The 16,771-nt window shown below is 37.6% G+C and overlaps 1 protein-coding gene across 3 annotated transcripts in view; it reads right to left on the reverse strand.

The window, feature by feature from the left end:
• Nucleotides 1–432: 432 nt before the first annotated feature.
• Nucleotides 433–16,771, reverse strand: part of DSC3 (desmocollin 3) — a 53,696-nt gene continuing 37,357 nt past the window's right edge. For 2 of the 3 annotated variants that reach the window (XM_041724272.1, XM_041724292.1), the window contains 4 exons: nt 13,923–14,147; nt 11,693–11,814; nt 6,329–6,586; nt 433–4,397 (listed from right to left, as the gene is read on the reverse strand). In XM_041724272.1, the coding sequence (XP_041580206.1) occupies nt 4,200–4,397; nt 6,329–6,586; nt 11,693–11,814; nt 13,923–14,147 (803 nt within the window). In that variant the 3' untranslated portion in view covers nt 433–4,199. Of the gene's footprint in view, nt 4,398–4,479; nt 4,523–6,328; nt 6,587–11,692; nt 11,815–13,922; nt 14,148–16,771 lie in introns of all 3 variants that reach the window. The other variant, XM_041724282.1, reaches the window with a different exon arrangement.

Consider the following 16,771-nt stretch of genomic DNA (forward strand, 5'->3'; position numbering starts at 1 on the left):
TATTCTGTAAGTGACAGAACAAAGACTGGAATACCTCTTGCCCTTTTTTTTTGTTGTTGTTGTTAACTCCTAATGTTTCCCCTTGAATATGCTGCTCCAAGTAAGAATGCTATGACAGCATTTTATTTCTGGAACACTCTACAATTGCAACTACCTTCCAATACTTCTTTACCCAATAAAAATCAGACAGAGAGAGAGATACAGATTTTTGATATAATTTGGAAAGCTGTGCCCCAAATAGTGATATCCCCCCACACATAGTTTAATATATAGATAATGTTGACAACTTGGTAATGATTCATTCTCTAAAATATTCCCCAGGAATATAAGGAAGACATTATCAAGGATCTATTTTCCTGCCAGTCTTAAGCACAATTTTATAACAGTTCATCTTGGAATCATTTAATCATTAAAGATAGCAAAGACAAGATATGGAGTTAACAGTTTTATTACATCCTGTGTCTGCATCTATTACTTTACACATCCCCTTTTTACTTATTTTAACCTGCCAGGTTTCTTTAAAAGCAAAGTAACTTCTCTTAATAGCACACTTAAAGTTCTATTAAAAATGCTGCAAACCAAACCTCACTGCATTTTAGACATTTAACTGCTTCCTTATAAAAATATGAAAAAACAACCTGTACATTTACATTAAAAATTCAAGAATATTCACTGGAAAAAATGAAAGCTATTTTCACACTGAAATAACATAATTTCCCCCTTACACATAAAAGGAAAGAATACCACATGTTAAAAATGTTTACATTAAACATAAGACTTTAAAAGGAAAAGCACCCTTTTAAAAGCCTAGGTCTGAAAATCTAGATTTCAGGGGGAAAATTAGAAAACAGGAAATGTGGCATCAGGTAAACAATTTAGATACACACTTAACTGAACACCTTCTATCTCAGTGCCCAGAGGACTGCATAAGGAAGAAAGTATTCCCCATGAATGCCTTGATTGTTCTGCACAGCCAGTTCGGGCCCATCCTGTAAATGCCTGCAGATGCATCACGCAGTCATGCAAGCCCTTCCCTTGATTCCACACTCCAAATAAGGTGAGGTATGGAGAAAGGGTTGGTGATATTCCCCTAAATTCAAATGGGAGCTGCCTTTGGCCTGAGAAAAGAAGCAAAAGGGAGGGACTGGCCTAAGAAAACTTAAGTAGCAGTGTTGTCTTTACTACCAGTGTCCCTTTGTTGGCTCTCTACTTGCCCTTCAAGGCCTGGGTTTTCATGTTGCTGACTGTCCAAATATCCTACTTGGGCTTGCACTCTCCCCAAGCTCCCTGTGTTCTCAAATGATGACTAAGTTTTTTCTTTCCTGTATTCAAAATGCCTGTTTCTTCTATTAACTTGAAAAATCCTTGTAAGAAAGAAATCGCATAAAAATTAAGTCAAACTATAGGGTGATTGACAGCCTGGATCATTTGCCACCTAAGTGTTACTGGCAACACTGGGAGAGAGGTTAAAGAAAGGGGACTGATGGGAGGGCTAGATGTCTTTGATTCACTATGCCAGTTTAAAACAGGGAAGTGAGTGGGGAAATGGCATTTTACAATTTCCAGGCTCAAATTAGAACACAGCAAATGGCAAGGAGTCTTAGGATGGTCATGCCCCTCTCAGTCCCTTTAGTAAGATTTTTGCTCTCACCCTGTTCCCTTTATCCCCTGAAATCTGACCAGCGGAATATGGCTATTTGGCTCTGAATTTTTAAAATGTTGGTAGATAAGAGAGAAAAAGAAAATGGTGATAGAATCCTTTTTCCAGAATTGGGTTTTAAAAAGCTTTCAGTATTAGCTCCAAGAAAAGCACTGCATCTCTGGAACTTTGCCACTGGAAGTCAGGCAGCCCTAGCTCTAACAGCTTTTGCCAGTTTGTGCATGCAGAACCAAACTGCAAAGCAAAGCTACTGTTCCACCTACTTGCCTCCTTCCTTTCCACTGAAACCAGAGAAGGTTAATTAGCTGTATACGATTTTAAAGAAATTATGCAAATGTACATGAACTATCTTCTGATATGCTCAGCTCTGCAGCACAGACCAAAGGCTAAGAGGCTCTCTTAAAATCCTGGATTCCTACTGTAGGACACATCTACCTTATTTTATCAGATTCCCCTTTGGTTTTCATTTTATTTTAAACGTTGCACTAATAGTTTTATATAAATATATATTTATTTATTTGTGTGCATGTGTGTGTGTGTGTTTACCCTTATAGCATTTCTGTGAAAACTTTCTAAGCCAAAATGGCAGAGAGCAAAGAAGCAATCACCATTCATTTATATGGAAATCTTTTTAGTGTTGTCAGATCCAAAAATTAACCATTCTTCGACTTTTCTGATACCTTAGGACACATTTTACTAAGGGATGCACAAAATAAATGGAGATCAAGCACAGATGCTTGCAGACGTCATTCAAAGCCCTGGCAATGGATGCTGAGAAACAGTACAGTTCCTGGGGAAGGCGCTTGGCAAGGCGGCTCTCTGCTCCGGGTGCACGCTGCCTCCCTAAGGCTCACTGCAAGACAATCCCTAAATGCTATTTTCACTTTTTGCCTTTATTCATATAAGTGTAAATCTTCTTCAGGTATCATCAGGTTAGCAAAAACAGTTGCTAATGTAGGTCTTTGTGAAACACAAACTTTTGAAAAGCAGGGGATACCACTGTCTCTCTCTCTCTCTCTCTCTATATATATATATATATGTATATATATATATAGAAAGAGAAAGAAAAAGTCAGGTAAGCCTATATTCATATTGAACATTGTCCCCCATTCTTTATTTGACTGTGAGGCTCACTGTGTGAGTTAGCCCATGTAGTGGCAATGTCACAATTCGTCACAGCTGCAAAATTTTTAAGTTAATTTAGCTTTGTTTCTCTTCCAAAATTTTCTTCAATTGGTGATACATAATATTTCTTCTCTATTTTTTAAACTAACGCATGAAGTGAGTATACAACAATGTGATATGAGATTCTGCATAAGATTAGGTGTTAATTATTTTAAGTTTAAACACCCTCTCTTTAGGGTTTTTTTGCAAGTCCTTTGCAGGGGCTCTATCACATGAACAAATCTGAGCAGCACAAAATTTTAAGCAACAGTTTGAAAGATATTAAAATGATCCGAGGGGTTCTTTAGATTGTTTATAGCATTTTAAAATATTTATCTGCTTTAATAAGGAGCAATTTATGTGAAAATGATAGTGAAAGGAAATGCACACTCAGCCCTCACTGCTACGCATAACTATGACAAGGTCTGTTTCTTCAGAATGTGTGGCGCGGCATACTCCATCTAAGGAGAACATATTCTAATTGCAAATAACTACTATTGAGAGAAAATAAAAAGCCAGATGTGCTAAACTTGCAAATAAAAACATGAAAGTATGATATTAAAAAGAAGAAAAACAACTTTTTCTCAGCATAATGTTCATCACTGCACATTACCAATAGTAGTCCTGAATCTCAGGGAAAAAGATGTTAAGACTTGTGATTACAATCTCAATAGGTCTTTGGTATTTTTCATTAAAAATATGATTACAGTGTAGTCTAACATCATATTTTTTAAGACCTTATTGGGGCAGTCAAGTAGATAGACCTGCTCTTCATGATCTAGTTGCTAGCCAGAAGGAAAATGAAATTCTAGTACTCTCTGGAACTACCAACTTGGTGGTACTGATTCTTTAAAGAGCTAAAAAATGTGACATAATTTAACAAAATGTTTGATATAATCCTATTCGACTTAAATCTAAATCTGGAAAAAGAACAGAATTTCTAGCCCACATAGCTATTCTATATTCAATCAAGTACAGCTTAGCTATCATTGGACTAATATTAACCTAACACATTTATTGGTAAAGTGTCTATGAAGAATGGCAGGTCCTTTATAGACCTTAATTCAAATGCTACAGCATGAGATCTGCTAGCTGTCTATTTACTTGGCAGTAAAGAAGACAAGAGACATTTTAACATTTCAAATTCCTTGGAAAACATTAGCAACAAATTGCTATAAAAATACAACTTGGTAAATAGTACAATCCAAAATTTAGAAAGTTATATACTTTTTTCTAATGTATAGATATATTAGAAATATATCTATATGTATCTTTATATATATTAGAAATTGAAATTGAACTTTACAATATCCCTTTGCTTTTGGAAACCTCCAGAATGTTTGGCAAATACAGGTCTAATTGTAGCACTTTAACATTATCTCTTTGTGCATGTCTCTGCTAATGTAGTAAATTTGGCTCCCAAATTATTTAAAAAGTCAAGGCCATCTTCTTCCTGTTTTTCACTGCAGCAACCCACAGAACCAGCTGGAGATCCTCTTCCTTCATAGTTATATGTAAGGACATAATCTTGAGATGGCACGTGGTCTTCATTCTGGTTACACAGATGCAATTTCTATAAAATAAAAAAAAAAGGATTCTATTATTGTTTTAAACACTCTTAAACATATGAACATAAAATTTATTTTTTTATTTACCTTTTATGTTTAATTTCTAACCAGTGTGTCCTCTAATGGAGTCCTACATACAAAAAATGCACATGATTGGTTGATATCACAACCGTACCAGAAAGTCAGTATATTTTACATTTCTAGTAATCAATATAAATTTTAAAAATTACATATATACAAATGTTATATTTAAGTACATTTAAATTACCATTAAATGCTTAATCTAAATTTTGTACCGAGAGGTGAGGCTAACCCACAAAATGGTGACAGTATGCATGGCAGGCAGTTAAGAATTTGATTCTGGATATTTGAACAGTCCTGACTCTGAGTCATATCTCTGCTTAATCACTATGTATATGACTTTGGGCAAGTTACTACACATCTTGAAGTCTTACTTCTAACTCTCCTTATGTCTAAAACAGGAATATAAAAAAAAAAAAAATAAAAAAATAAAACAGGAATATACACAGTGACTATCTCACAATACGGATGAAATAGAATACTCTTATTTTGCCCAGCACATAGTAAATATTCAATAAACGTGCAATTAATAAAGTAGGCAAGAATTACCACATTGGCTTCAGAATCAAGTTTCCAAGACAGCCCAAACGTGACAAAAGTAGAGAGATGCACAAAGCATTTCAGTGAAATTACAAAGAATCAACATCACTCACGTTGCAAAAACCAGGCCTTGGGAATGGAGTGGACAAGCATTCAGCTACAGCCATCCTCACTGGCTGCTACCCACCTCTCTGCCAACCTATCAAACTCCTTCGGCTCCTTCCTCCTCACTCCCTCCCTAACTACAGTTTTTCTTTCTTTGGCTTATGTTACCAAGTGCCTTTCTTCACAACCATTCCAGCCTCATATCCCATTACCTGCTGTGCACATTAAAAGACACCCTTAAGAGCACTTCTTAGGCTCCACTATTTCCCAACCTGACCTTACATGAATATTGAATAGAAACTTTTAGAAAAGAGATGAACACTTGAATTTGATGGGGAAAAAAATGCTATGGACATGTGATAAAGCCACAGCTGCAGCACAGAATGATGCTATCTGCAGTCCATTAAAGGATTAAGGGTTCTGGTCCACTGTAGGTGTTACAATAGTATCAGTACACTCTGATAAAAAGAAAACTTAGTCCCAGATAGAATATTTAATCCAGTGCTTTCTCTACCCAGGTGGTACATGTGCATCACCTGAGGAGCTTTAAAAATAATAATAATAATAATAATAATAATAATAATAAAAAGCCAAACCAATTAAATGCAAATCTTTCAAGGTGGAGCATTTAAAAGCTTCCCAGGGGATTTTGATGTGTTGCCAGGACAAAATCCATGATTTAATCCCTCTTTTCTTTTATATCCTTGTTTTCCCCTGAATAAAAACACTTTATATTTGAATAGTGCTTTTTACATTAAGTATAGTTCCTATAACTCATATTACTTAACATACCCCCTAGAATTGTGTACGGACGTTTTGTTTTCAGAGAGAAATGCAGATTTGATTGGGGGAGTTTTGTGATTAGAGGGAATGAGATTTTTTTTCACATTTCTCTATATTAAAATAGTTCAGGAGGTAAACAACATCTATAAACAGCATGCAACTTTAGTGGTGATATTAGAAATTTCCAATTCTCATGAGATTTTAGAAATTAAAAGAAACGGGACAGATGGGATTAGATCTCTCTTATGTTAAACAATGTGACAACATCGAAGCACAGTTGGTGGGGGCCATGCAGGGAATGACCAGAGAGTGGAAGAGAAAGGATACATTGAAAAATATGCAAAAACATCTGTGGAAACTCTTATGTCAACTTCAATTTCCTATTGTTCATTTAAATTGCAGATGCAAAACATTCAGGAAAACTCACTTCACCAAGACGGGGCTGAGTGAAACTATGCCACTCGGAGTAGGTGTATCTGCAGTTGTCCACCTCTGTGGGTCCTCCTCTGCAGGAATCCAGGGTGTGATGATGCCCGGTTCCCCGGCAAGATTCCAGTGTCTGGTGTCCACCTTTCACCATTTCAATGGTCTCCTGACCTCCATTTTTCACTCCTGATCCCATAGTACCGCAAAAGCCTTGGCCAGAGTTGTTGACTGTCTGGGTCATAAACCCATTGGCAGAACACTGAAATGAAATAAAATAAGACCATTTGTATTGAGGAAACGGATTCCAAATAAAATTATAAGAAGACAAGGGAGAGAGGATGTTTATTTAGCCTTTTATTGATTCATCCATTCATTAACAGACATTTTTGTTTTCTAATTATGTGCCCAGTGTAGGATGCAAAGATGGACATGATACCTCAGTGGCTCCAAGAAGTTCTTCTTCCAATGAGGCAGAAAAACAGATAATTACTTTAAATACACACACACACACACACACACACACACACACACACACACATACAAACACAGAGTGCTATAGGAACACAGAAGAAGAGCCTTAAAATCCAAGCCCTGGGAAGCCCAGGTGGCTCAGCAGTTTAGTGCTACCTTCAGCTCAGGGTGTGATCCTGGAGACCCGGGATTGAGTCCCACATTGGGCTCCCTGCATGGAGCCTGGTTCTCCCTCTGCCTGTGTCTCTGCCTCTCTCTCTCTGGTATCTCATGAATAAATAAATAAAACCTTTAAAAAAAAATCCAAGCCCAGAGAGAATAAGTGGAGAAGACTAGAAAATACTACACTGAGGGACTTCTGGACTCCTACTTGAGAAATGGGAAAAAGAAAGCACTATCTGCAGGAAGGCCTACACGTAAAGGCAATGGAGTACTTTGGGGGCCTTCAACTTTCAACCTGTTGAGAATGGCTACCACATAGAGTTCACAGTGAGAGAGAAAGTGGAGAGGTCACAAAAGGCCAGAGAACATAAAGATCCATATGCCATGCAAAAATTTAGACTATCCTGAAGATCATGGGGACTCAAAGAAGGATTTTAATAACAGGTAAGGGACATATTTTTTACAATAATTCTGGGCAATAATGTAAAAGACTAATAAGAAGACAAGTTGAATATCATGGATACCAGAGAGGTTTCACTAGGTGAAACATGATAAGGACCAAGCCAAAGTAGAAGCAATGATGATTCAAAGTAGTTGGATCCCATACAAAGTTTACTGGTGGTGAGATGGGTGAAACAGCAAAGGGAAGAGTCAGGAATTATTACTGAGTGCTCTGCTTGCTTGTGCAACTAGACAGATGGTATAAATCACTATACCATGTAGTGATGAAGGATGCACTCATGGGTGAGAGGAGGGTGAACAATTCAGTTTTAAACATAATTACTTTAAGAAATTTGAGAAACCTATGGATGCCCAAAATAAGTACATGGATATGAATTGATGAATCAGTAATGATGAATATGTGAGCCTGGAGTTCGGGTGGGGGAGCTGAGCTGGAGCTATAATACCGGAAGTCATCACCATTTAGGAGGTAGTTGAAGCCATGGGAAGAAATTATAACTCCCAGAGAAAATGGTAGACTAAACAAAAAGAAGGCTAAGAATAGAACTACAATCATGAAATGGGCAAAAGACATGAACAGAAATCTCACAGAGGAAGACATAGACATGGCCAAAATGCACATGAGAAAATGCTCTGCATCACTTGCCATCAGGGAAACACAAACAAAACCACAATGAGATACCACTTCACATCAGTGAGAATGGGGAAAATTAACAAGACAGGAAATCACAAATGTTGGAGAGGATGTGGAGAAAGGGGAACCCTCTTACACTGTTGGTGGGAATGTGAACTGGAGGTTCCTCAAAGAGTTAAAAATAGATCTGCCCTACGACCCAGCAATTGCACTGCTGGGGATAGATACAGATGCAGTGAAACACCGGGACACCTGCACCCTGATGTTTATAGTAGCAATGTCCACAATAGCCAAACTGTGGAAGGAGCCCCAGTCCATCGAAAGATGAATGGATAAAGAAGCTGTGGTCTATGTATACAATGGAATATTACTCAGCCATTAGAAACGACAAATACCCACCATTTGCTTCGATGTGGATGGACCTGGAGGGTATTATGCTGAATGAAGTAAGTCAATCAGAAAAGGACAAACATTATATGGTCTCATTCATTTGGGGAATATAAAAATTAGTGAAAGGGAATAAAGGGAAATGAGAGAAAATGAGTGAAAATATCAGAAAGGGTGACAAAACATGAGAGACTCCTAACTCTGGGAAACGAACAAGGGGTAGTAGAAGGGGAGGTCGGCAGGGGGTTGGGGTAACTGGGTGATGGGCACTGAGGGGGGCACTTGGCAGGATGAACACTGGGTGTTATGCGGTATGTTGGCAAATTGAACTCTAATAAAAAAAAATTTTAAAAAAAGAATAGAACCACAAGGAAAACAAAACAAAACAAAACAAAACATGTTTTAAGGGTGGATAAGCGAATTAGAGGACAGAACTGATCTGAAATAGCTATTGAGAGAACAGAGGAACCCAAGAGGCACAACTCTGAAGTCATGCAGAGAGGATTAGCGTAAGGAGAAAACATCAAAGTAGTTTAAGAACTGGTTCAAATAAAGTAATCCACCTATTAGATTCAAGTAAAAAGGTGGCCATTGGTGACCTCTGTCAAAAGAATTTCCAAGAAGTGCTGAATGAACAGGAAGTAATGCCATGGACAAATCAAGTATAATCTCTCAAAAAGCTGTTTCAAAGAAAAAGAGATAAGAAGGGAACTAGAGGAGAACAGAGTCAAGGGAATGTTTGAAGATAAAAAGACTTGGCTAAGCATCGACGAAGGCCGGAACCTTATATGGAACTCTGGGCTGTAGGTGGGAAGTCTAGTTAGAGCGGTAACCTCAAGCATGTCAATTCTAATTATAAACTATTACTTTCAGACAAGACGTCCATTAAAATCAGGCTCCATTGTGCCATCTTCTTACCAATTTGCTTTTCTTCTATTTAATATGCAGAATCTCGAACTAAACTGGAAGATTTTCAATTTCAGATGATCTGGAGTTTTGGATATTTCAGAATCTGAAATGTCCCTATAGATGTCATACATAATGTCTCACTGCCTTAGAAAATTATACCAGAGAAGAGAACTGAAAGTAGCCATTTGGTGGCACTGCTACCCCATATTTTTTGCTTGGATTGCTCCTACAGTGAAATTCTATTAACAAAAGAAAAAAAAAAATAATCCTGATTATCAAATCTCCTTGATGGTATAGTTTTTGTCATTATACATACATGCTCAGAGATCATGCAAGCTAATACCAGGAGAATTCAAACTAAACTAAAACCAAGGCCTAGCCCACAATGCCATGTTTCACATTCTATTTTCTGTTCCTTCCTGTCACCATGTGCATTCTCACAGGGTATCATATACTCCTTTTCCACACCCATGATTTCCAGATTTAACTTCTCCAGTCCTGACTTTTCAACCAGCGCCTAACCTCTTCTGAACCCCTTTGACTTCAACTTAAGTCCAGAACTAAAGTCATCACCTGTACTCACTGTACAAAAATGAGCTTACACATTCACTATGAAATTCTGTTACATTTTGTAAAAATATACCTAAATCAAACTGCAGTATAAATTAATAATTCTGAGAATTTTGAAAAGTGTTCCTAACAGAGAACAGGCAAAGGTAGGTCTGAGTATGTTATGGTGAAATTACCAATTAATGCCAGCAGCTCTAGTATCAAATGGCAAAGAACAAGTATTACAAATATCTCCATCATTCCCTTCTCAGGTATAAGATAAGAATTTACTAGGAGTTAAAGACTATCAAGGGACTCAATGTATTTTCTGAATGGAGAAATAATTACAAGGTTCCACATGGAGGCATGTCAAGCATAGTGGGCTATGATTTTATGTGATGGTGGGAGGAGGTGAAAGAGGCAAAGTCCTTAAGAAAGGTATCCCAACACAGAGATACAGAAAAGGCTTGAAAGGCTTAATATAAAGTCCTTGTCCTTGGTTATGGCCTCTGTTGCTTTGACTTCATTTTTTATTTTGTTACTCAAAAGCTAACAACCTTATCATTTACACATTTAAAATATTTATTATCCTTATTTTAATTTTCCAGTGACCATTATCCATTCTTGTAGAGTTACCTCCTGCTTCAACTATTGAAAGATTCTAATCCTTTCTCTTTCCTATCCCTAATATCTTCCTCTTCTCACTGATCATCCTACTGACTCAGCATCACACTGCTCCCATTATGCCACTTCTGTGCAGAAAAACCATCGCCTGCTCTTCCTTACCAAGAGAATAAATCCCAAGTCCTTAACAATAGCCCCATCTCCTACTCCTCTCTTCCAAATGCCTAACGAGTTTCAAGCTTCTACTGCAAAACAGCATTTCTTCCATTTCAAATCAATTTCTTTACTATTTGTTGAAGAATCCCTAAACTTTGTCATCTCCTTTTTTTTATTCTTAAGGCTGTTTTCCACCTCTATAGCTATTCCCACCATCTTTCTACTTTCAAACCCTTCCTATTCTTTAAGTTACCAAGGCTTTCACCAAGTCTTTCCAGTTGATCCAGACAACACGAATGCACTTAAGTATCACAAGCACCTTTGAAAGACAACAGTTTTCTATCATATTGGTGCTAACGGTTTACTGGCATGTTCCTACTTATTTTTCCCATAAAAATAGATTCCATTTCTCATCAATACTTTGAAATCTTTTTGAGGGAAGAACATGCCTTGTAAGAACTTTTTAAATATACATCTCCCCAGACAAGAAGCCTAGTACAAAACACCTCAGCAGTCTCAAGAAATCTATATGGAAAGAAAGTGGCAATAATCTTCCAAGTAATCTATCCTCCCCCCACATACTTTTATTAAAAATATGTATCTCTTTGGTATTTTCTTAGTTGATCTTGAAAACTTTTAGTAAGGTTTTTTTTTTCCTATTATCAGTGGTCAAGAGTCAGAAAAACAAATAATATCTGGAAATGTACATTGTGGAGAACAGCTAGAAAATTGGTATTATAATAATTTCACATCAAAGAGCAAGTTTTAAATCATAACACTAGAGAGTGGAAGAATAAGAATGAAAACAACGCATCTGATTTAAGAAGTTCAATAAATGCCACCTACATAAATATTTGAATATTGACAGATAAAATACTTATGCCTATAAAATCTGACCAAACTAAAAATATAAATATTAACTCCTAAATTAAAAAATAACTTCATGAGAATCAGTACAAGAAATTAAGGGAGATACTCAGAGATAAATACTCATTTTAAAAAATTACTTACCACCTTATCATCTCCAGGAGCTTCTGTGTTTGATATAATTAAGTTTTGCTGTGCTAAATCTTCAGGAAAACCTTTTCTTTTTTTGGCACCAACAACTCCACATACCAAAGTTAGCAATACAGCTGCATTGAAAAAAAAGTTTAACAAAATAATCATCTCTTATTTTTTTATTACCTCAGCTACACAGGAGGAAAACCAAGCCAGTAAACATGGTCTTGTGAATTACCTTGGCCTTTCTAAATTAATAGGCTGTGATTTAGCTTAGACTTTCAAATCTGAATTATATGTATATTTTTATTATAGCTCTTTTTAAGAGTTTGAATTCAATCCATAATTTTAAAATATTTACAATTGTAAGTCATACATTTTCAAAAAATTCAATGACATTTATTTAAGACAGAGACTTTAAAGAGATTTACTGATTCCCAAAACACTGATTTGCCTATATGAAAACATGACAGACTTTTCTCCCCAGAACAGATTTATCTCCAAGTATCTTCATTAAAACTACTCTGTATTTTGTCTATTCAAAATTTTCTTTCTAAAAAGAAAATTCAGCATACCTGTGGGAGGTTTAAATATGTGATAATTAAATTAGCAGTAATAATAACGATAGTTCTCACAATGTCCTACAAGCCCCTCTATCAAGGGTGGCCAAACTACAGCCCCAAATCCAGCCCACCACATGTTTTTGTATCATTCATGAATTATGGTTTTTAAAATCAAAAGAATAGAAGTTCAGTGCATGTGAAAATAGTACGACATTCAAATTTTAGCCTCCATAACATTCTACCGGAGCCCAGCCATGCCCATCACTGAAATGTTTTCTGTGGCTACTTTCCTACTAGAAGGGTAGATTTCATTGGTTACAAGTGAAATCACAGGGTCTGCAAAATATAAAATATATACTAACTAGCGCTTGACAGAAAAAGGGTGCCAATCCCCGCCTCCTCTATGTGGTCCCTTGTTACCTTTCTGGTTCCATGTCCAACCCCACTCTCCTGATCCACTCCAGTCCAGCCACACTGGCATCCCTGTCATGCCTTGACTTCTCCAGCCTCCCTTTCACCTAAGAGCCTTCGAGCTGATTTTCTCCTCTGAATGAAAACCTTTCCCCCAAGTACTGTACTTGGCTGACTCTTTCACCCTTCCCCCAAATCGTCAGACAGCCTTGTCAGTTAGCCCTAACCAAACCATCCGCAGACAGCTGCTGTCACTTGCACTGATCCCTCATACTCACTCACATGTGCTCCACAGCACTACAGCTCCTAATTCTTTTGCTCTATTTTTCCCTCCACGGCATTTCATTTATTTATTAGTTCACTGTCACAAGGCACACTGTTTGCATTTGGTTTTGTCTGTTTTGTTCTCTGATGACTCCCAACACCTAGCCAGTTTCTGGCATATAGTGGCATATTTATTTTGTTGACTTGCAGAAAAATATTGAACACTGTACTATTCTAAGCTCTTCACATGCGTTAAAGCAATTAATGCTCAGTGCTGCCCCCTAACGTAGGCTACTCCAATTATTCCCTCTTATAGCTGAGGAAACTGAAGCACCATTAAGTAACTCGTCCCAGGGTGCATGGGTTGCAAATGGTAGAGCAGGGTTACAAATCCAGATAATTTGGTTCCAGAGTCTTGCTCTTAACCCTAGGGCTATCACAGAACAAAGAAACCATTGGTCATCTAGACTGTAGGAGTGGATGGAAATGGAGGGAAAAATATGGTGCCATTGGGAACTACACAACTGGCAAGGAGAGGGTTAAAAGAATTCAAAACAGACAAGATACACGCAAGATGGGATATTGCTGTGATCTGGGTGATTCCCAGAAGCCCTGGGCTGAATGGCGAGAAGAGGTCACAGTGGCTCATAGTGGACTTTTATATTGCAAAAGTTTTGATTGTTTTATTTAGCCCTAATAGGGGTAGTACCAGGACCAAGAAATGAAAACTATTTATTGACAGATTTGGTACGGTCTAAGGAATTTTAAACAGCTCTGTCCAAGTATGAAATCATATCTCAAAAAGGCTCTAGCTTCTCCCACTCCCCAAAAATATTCCATCAGAACTCAGGTAACACAAAAGCAATTTATAAAGAGGACACTCCTGATGGATAGTTGGACAAGATTACTTTTTTTTTTTTTTTACAAGATTACTTTTTAAAGAACTTTTCCTGCACTCACATATTTATGATCCATTTTAACTTTCAGTAAGTAAAAGGACTTACAAAATAGTAATGCTATACCCAGCAGTATTGCTAGGATCGCCCATTTTCCGAGTATTACTCCTGCACTCCTTCGAGCTGCCCGACATTGACTTGGATGAGTACAATCACACAGATTAACTGTCAGGATTTTTGTTGTAGATTGACCTTCTCTATCCTTTACAGTAATAGGAACACTATATTCCTGAAATTCAGCATTTTTCCAATATGAAAGACGAGCAGCTGTATCTGAAAGAAAATGAAAGAATTATATCTTTAATGGACATGTATTTCTCTCTTACCATTTGTTTTGCCACACTTGCTTCTAAACATATTATTCTCAAGGAACCACCTGCCACATGAAAATGAATAAAAATGGACAACTGCCTACAACCTTTTCAGCAAGAACACTACCATGTATGTGTTGTCCATTGTAACTTTTTGCACAAAAGGATTAAAGACATAATTTGACATCGGAGTGACCCAGTAGCATTTCAGTAATATTTAACATTCCTTTACTTTTCCCTTATCTGTAAACCAATGATGCTAGATTGGCCCCTGACATGCACTTCAAGCATTTTTCTACAGTACCAGTTTTTGGTATTCATAAAGAATTAATGCCAATTGTTAGGCACAAAGTATGTCTTAAGTTGACCTTCTCTTATCTATTTACTTTCTGGTATCTGTCCGTTATCTTTTTTTTTTTAACAATTTTATTTATTTATTCATGAGAGACACACACACAGAGAGGCAGAAACACAGGCAGAGGGAGAAGCAAGCTCCATGCAGGAAGCCCGACGTGGGACTCGATCCCGGGACTCCAGGATCACACCCTGGGCTGAAGGCAGGTGCTAAACTGCTGAGCCATCCAGGGATCCCCCCATTATCTTTACATATAAAGTAAATTTTCAAAATACAATAGGCCCTTTGTTATTCTGCCTTCCCTACAGAAGTGATCTCAATACCAGAAAGCTAATTAATGTCACCCAAGCTAGGTATAAGGTTTACATAAAAACAAATGTATCTGTATCATAAAAAAACATTTTTATCAACTATATTTCCCCAGTAGTCTTTATACCTATTTTAATGACTTGATTATCAACTGACCAAAAGCTCTGCCCACTTTTAATGCCAATTACAGCCTTCTGAGTTTTGCAGTAAGTGAAATGACAAAGTAGCACAATGCATATCCTGGAAGTCATCTGTAACTTTTAAGCCTTTCTTAAATGTACTGTTACAACTGATGAGAACTTCAGACTTTTGGCTGCACTTCAAATGCAAAGCTCCCTGGAGGAATGTGGATTACTACTAAGGTTTAGACGGAACCCTCCCAGATCATATTGTGGTTAAGGTAAAATCCTTCAAATTTCTCTCTTCCCTCAAGACATGCTCAGCTCTGGTCACATCTTGTTTGTTCATACAAGTGCAGCAGCCTCTGATAACCCTGCCATTCAACTCTTGCCCTCCTCAATCCTGTCACCAGTGTCACCTTGTTAAGACACAAATCTGGGCACAGCATCCCTTACTGGCACACTCCCAGTGCACACCTGCTGTCACCTACTGAATATAAGTCAGTCTCTTCAGTCATAGATAGGCCCTGCATCCCCAAACTGCACCCATTATCCCACCCAATCTCTCAGCAGTTCTGCTAAAACCTGAACTCTAACAGCACCAGTTTACTTATTCCTCTAGAATTTTCCTTCTTTGTGCAAATATACTAATCAATTATTGATTAAACAAACACTTACTAAGCAGTTAGTATCAACTAAGCTCTAGGCTATGTGCTGGAAATACACAGAAGAATCACAAATATACTGAGAAACTCATATATTGGAGGAGAAAGGTAAACAGATGATAATACAACATGAAAGAAGCCATAATAAAGGTAGAAAAGGTCATGGTGCTACTCCTATTTTGAAAAGGGCTTCATTGACGTGAGCAACCGAGCTGCAGTCATGTCTGTCTTGTTAATCTCTACATACATACCCAGGGTTAGAACAATGCATGATAGATGGCAGGTGCTCCCCAAGTATCATGAATTAGTATCGAACTATGAAATGGGAAAAGTATTCAGAGCAGAAGGGTCAGCATACACAAAATTCCACTTACATGAAAGAGCATAATACAGTAACAAAACAGCAGTGAATGGTGGCTAAAATATAGAATATTCTATTCCCCCAGAAACCACTATCATAGGAGGCTGTCCTGATTGCTCCAATGCTACACCCCTGTCCATACCCCAATATGTTTCCTTCCAGAATACTATTGAGTCCTTGTCTCATACAGCCAGATTCCTCATTTCCAGTTTGCTTATACTAAAATATAAACTAAAATTTATACTAAAATTTAAACTGTCCATCTCTGTTCTCCCCTCACCTCACTGGAGTCACTTTAAAAATACATCAGGGGGGGATCCCTGGGTGGCACAGTGGTTTAGCGCCTGCCTTTGGCCCAGGGCGCGATCCTGGAGACCCAGGATTGAATCCCACGTCAGGCTCCCGGTGCATGGAGCCTGCTTCTCCCTCTGCCTATGTCTCTGCCTCTCTCTCTCTCTCTCTCTCTCTCTGTGTGTGACTATCATAAATAAACAAAAATAAAATAAAATAAAATAAAAATAAAAAAAATACATCAGAGGAACCTGGGTGGCTCAGTGAATTACATTGGACTCTGGATTTTAGCTCAGCTCATGATCTCAGGGTCATGAGAGGCCCACATTGATCTCCATGCTGGGCTACACACTGGGCATGGAGTCTGCTTAAGATTCTCTCCTTCCCTCTACCCCTACCCCATCCTCTTTCTCTTAAAAAAAATAATAATACACCAAAAACAATTTATCTTAATGATAAGCTGCCCAATATTTTAACAAAGCTTTG

This window comes from Vulpes lagopus, chromosome 1, assembly GCF_018345385.1.
Source record: "Vulpes lagopus strain Blue_001 chromosome 1, ASM1834538v1, whole genome shotgun sequence".
Taxonomy (NCBI): Eukaryota; Metazoa; Chordata; class Mammalia; order Carnivora; family Canidae; genus Vulpes; species Vulpes lagopus.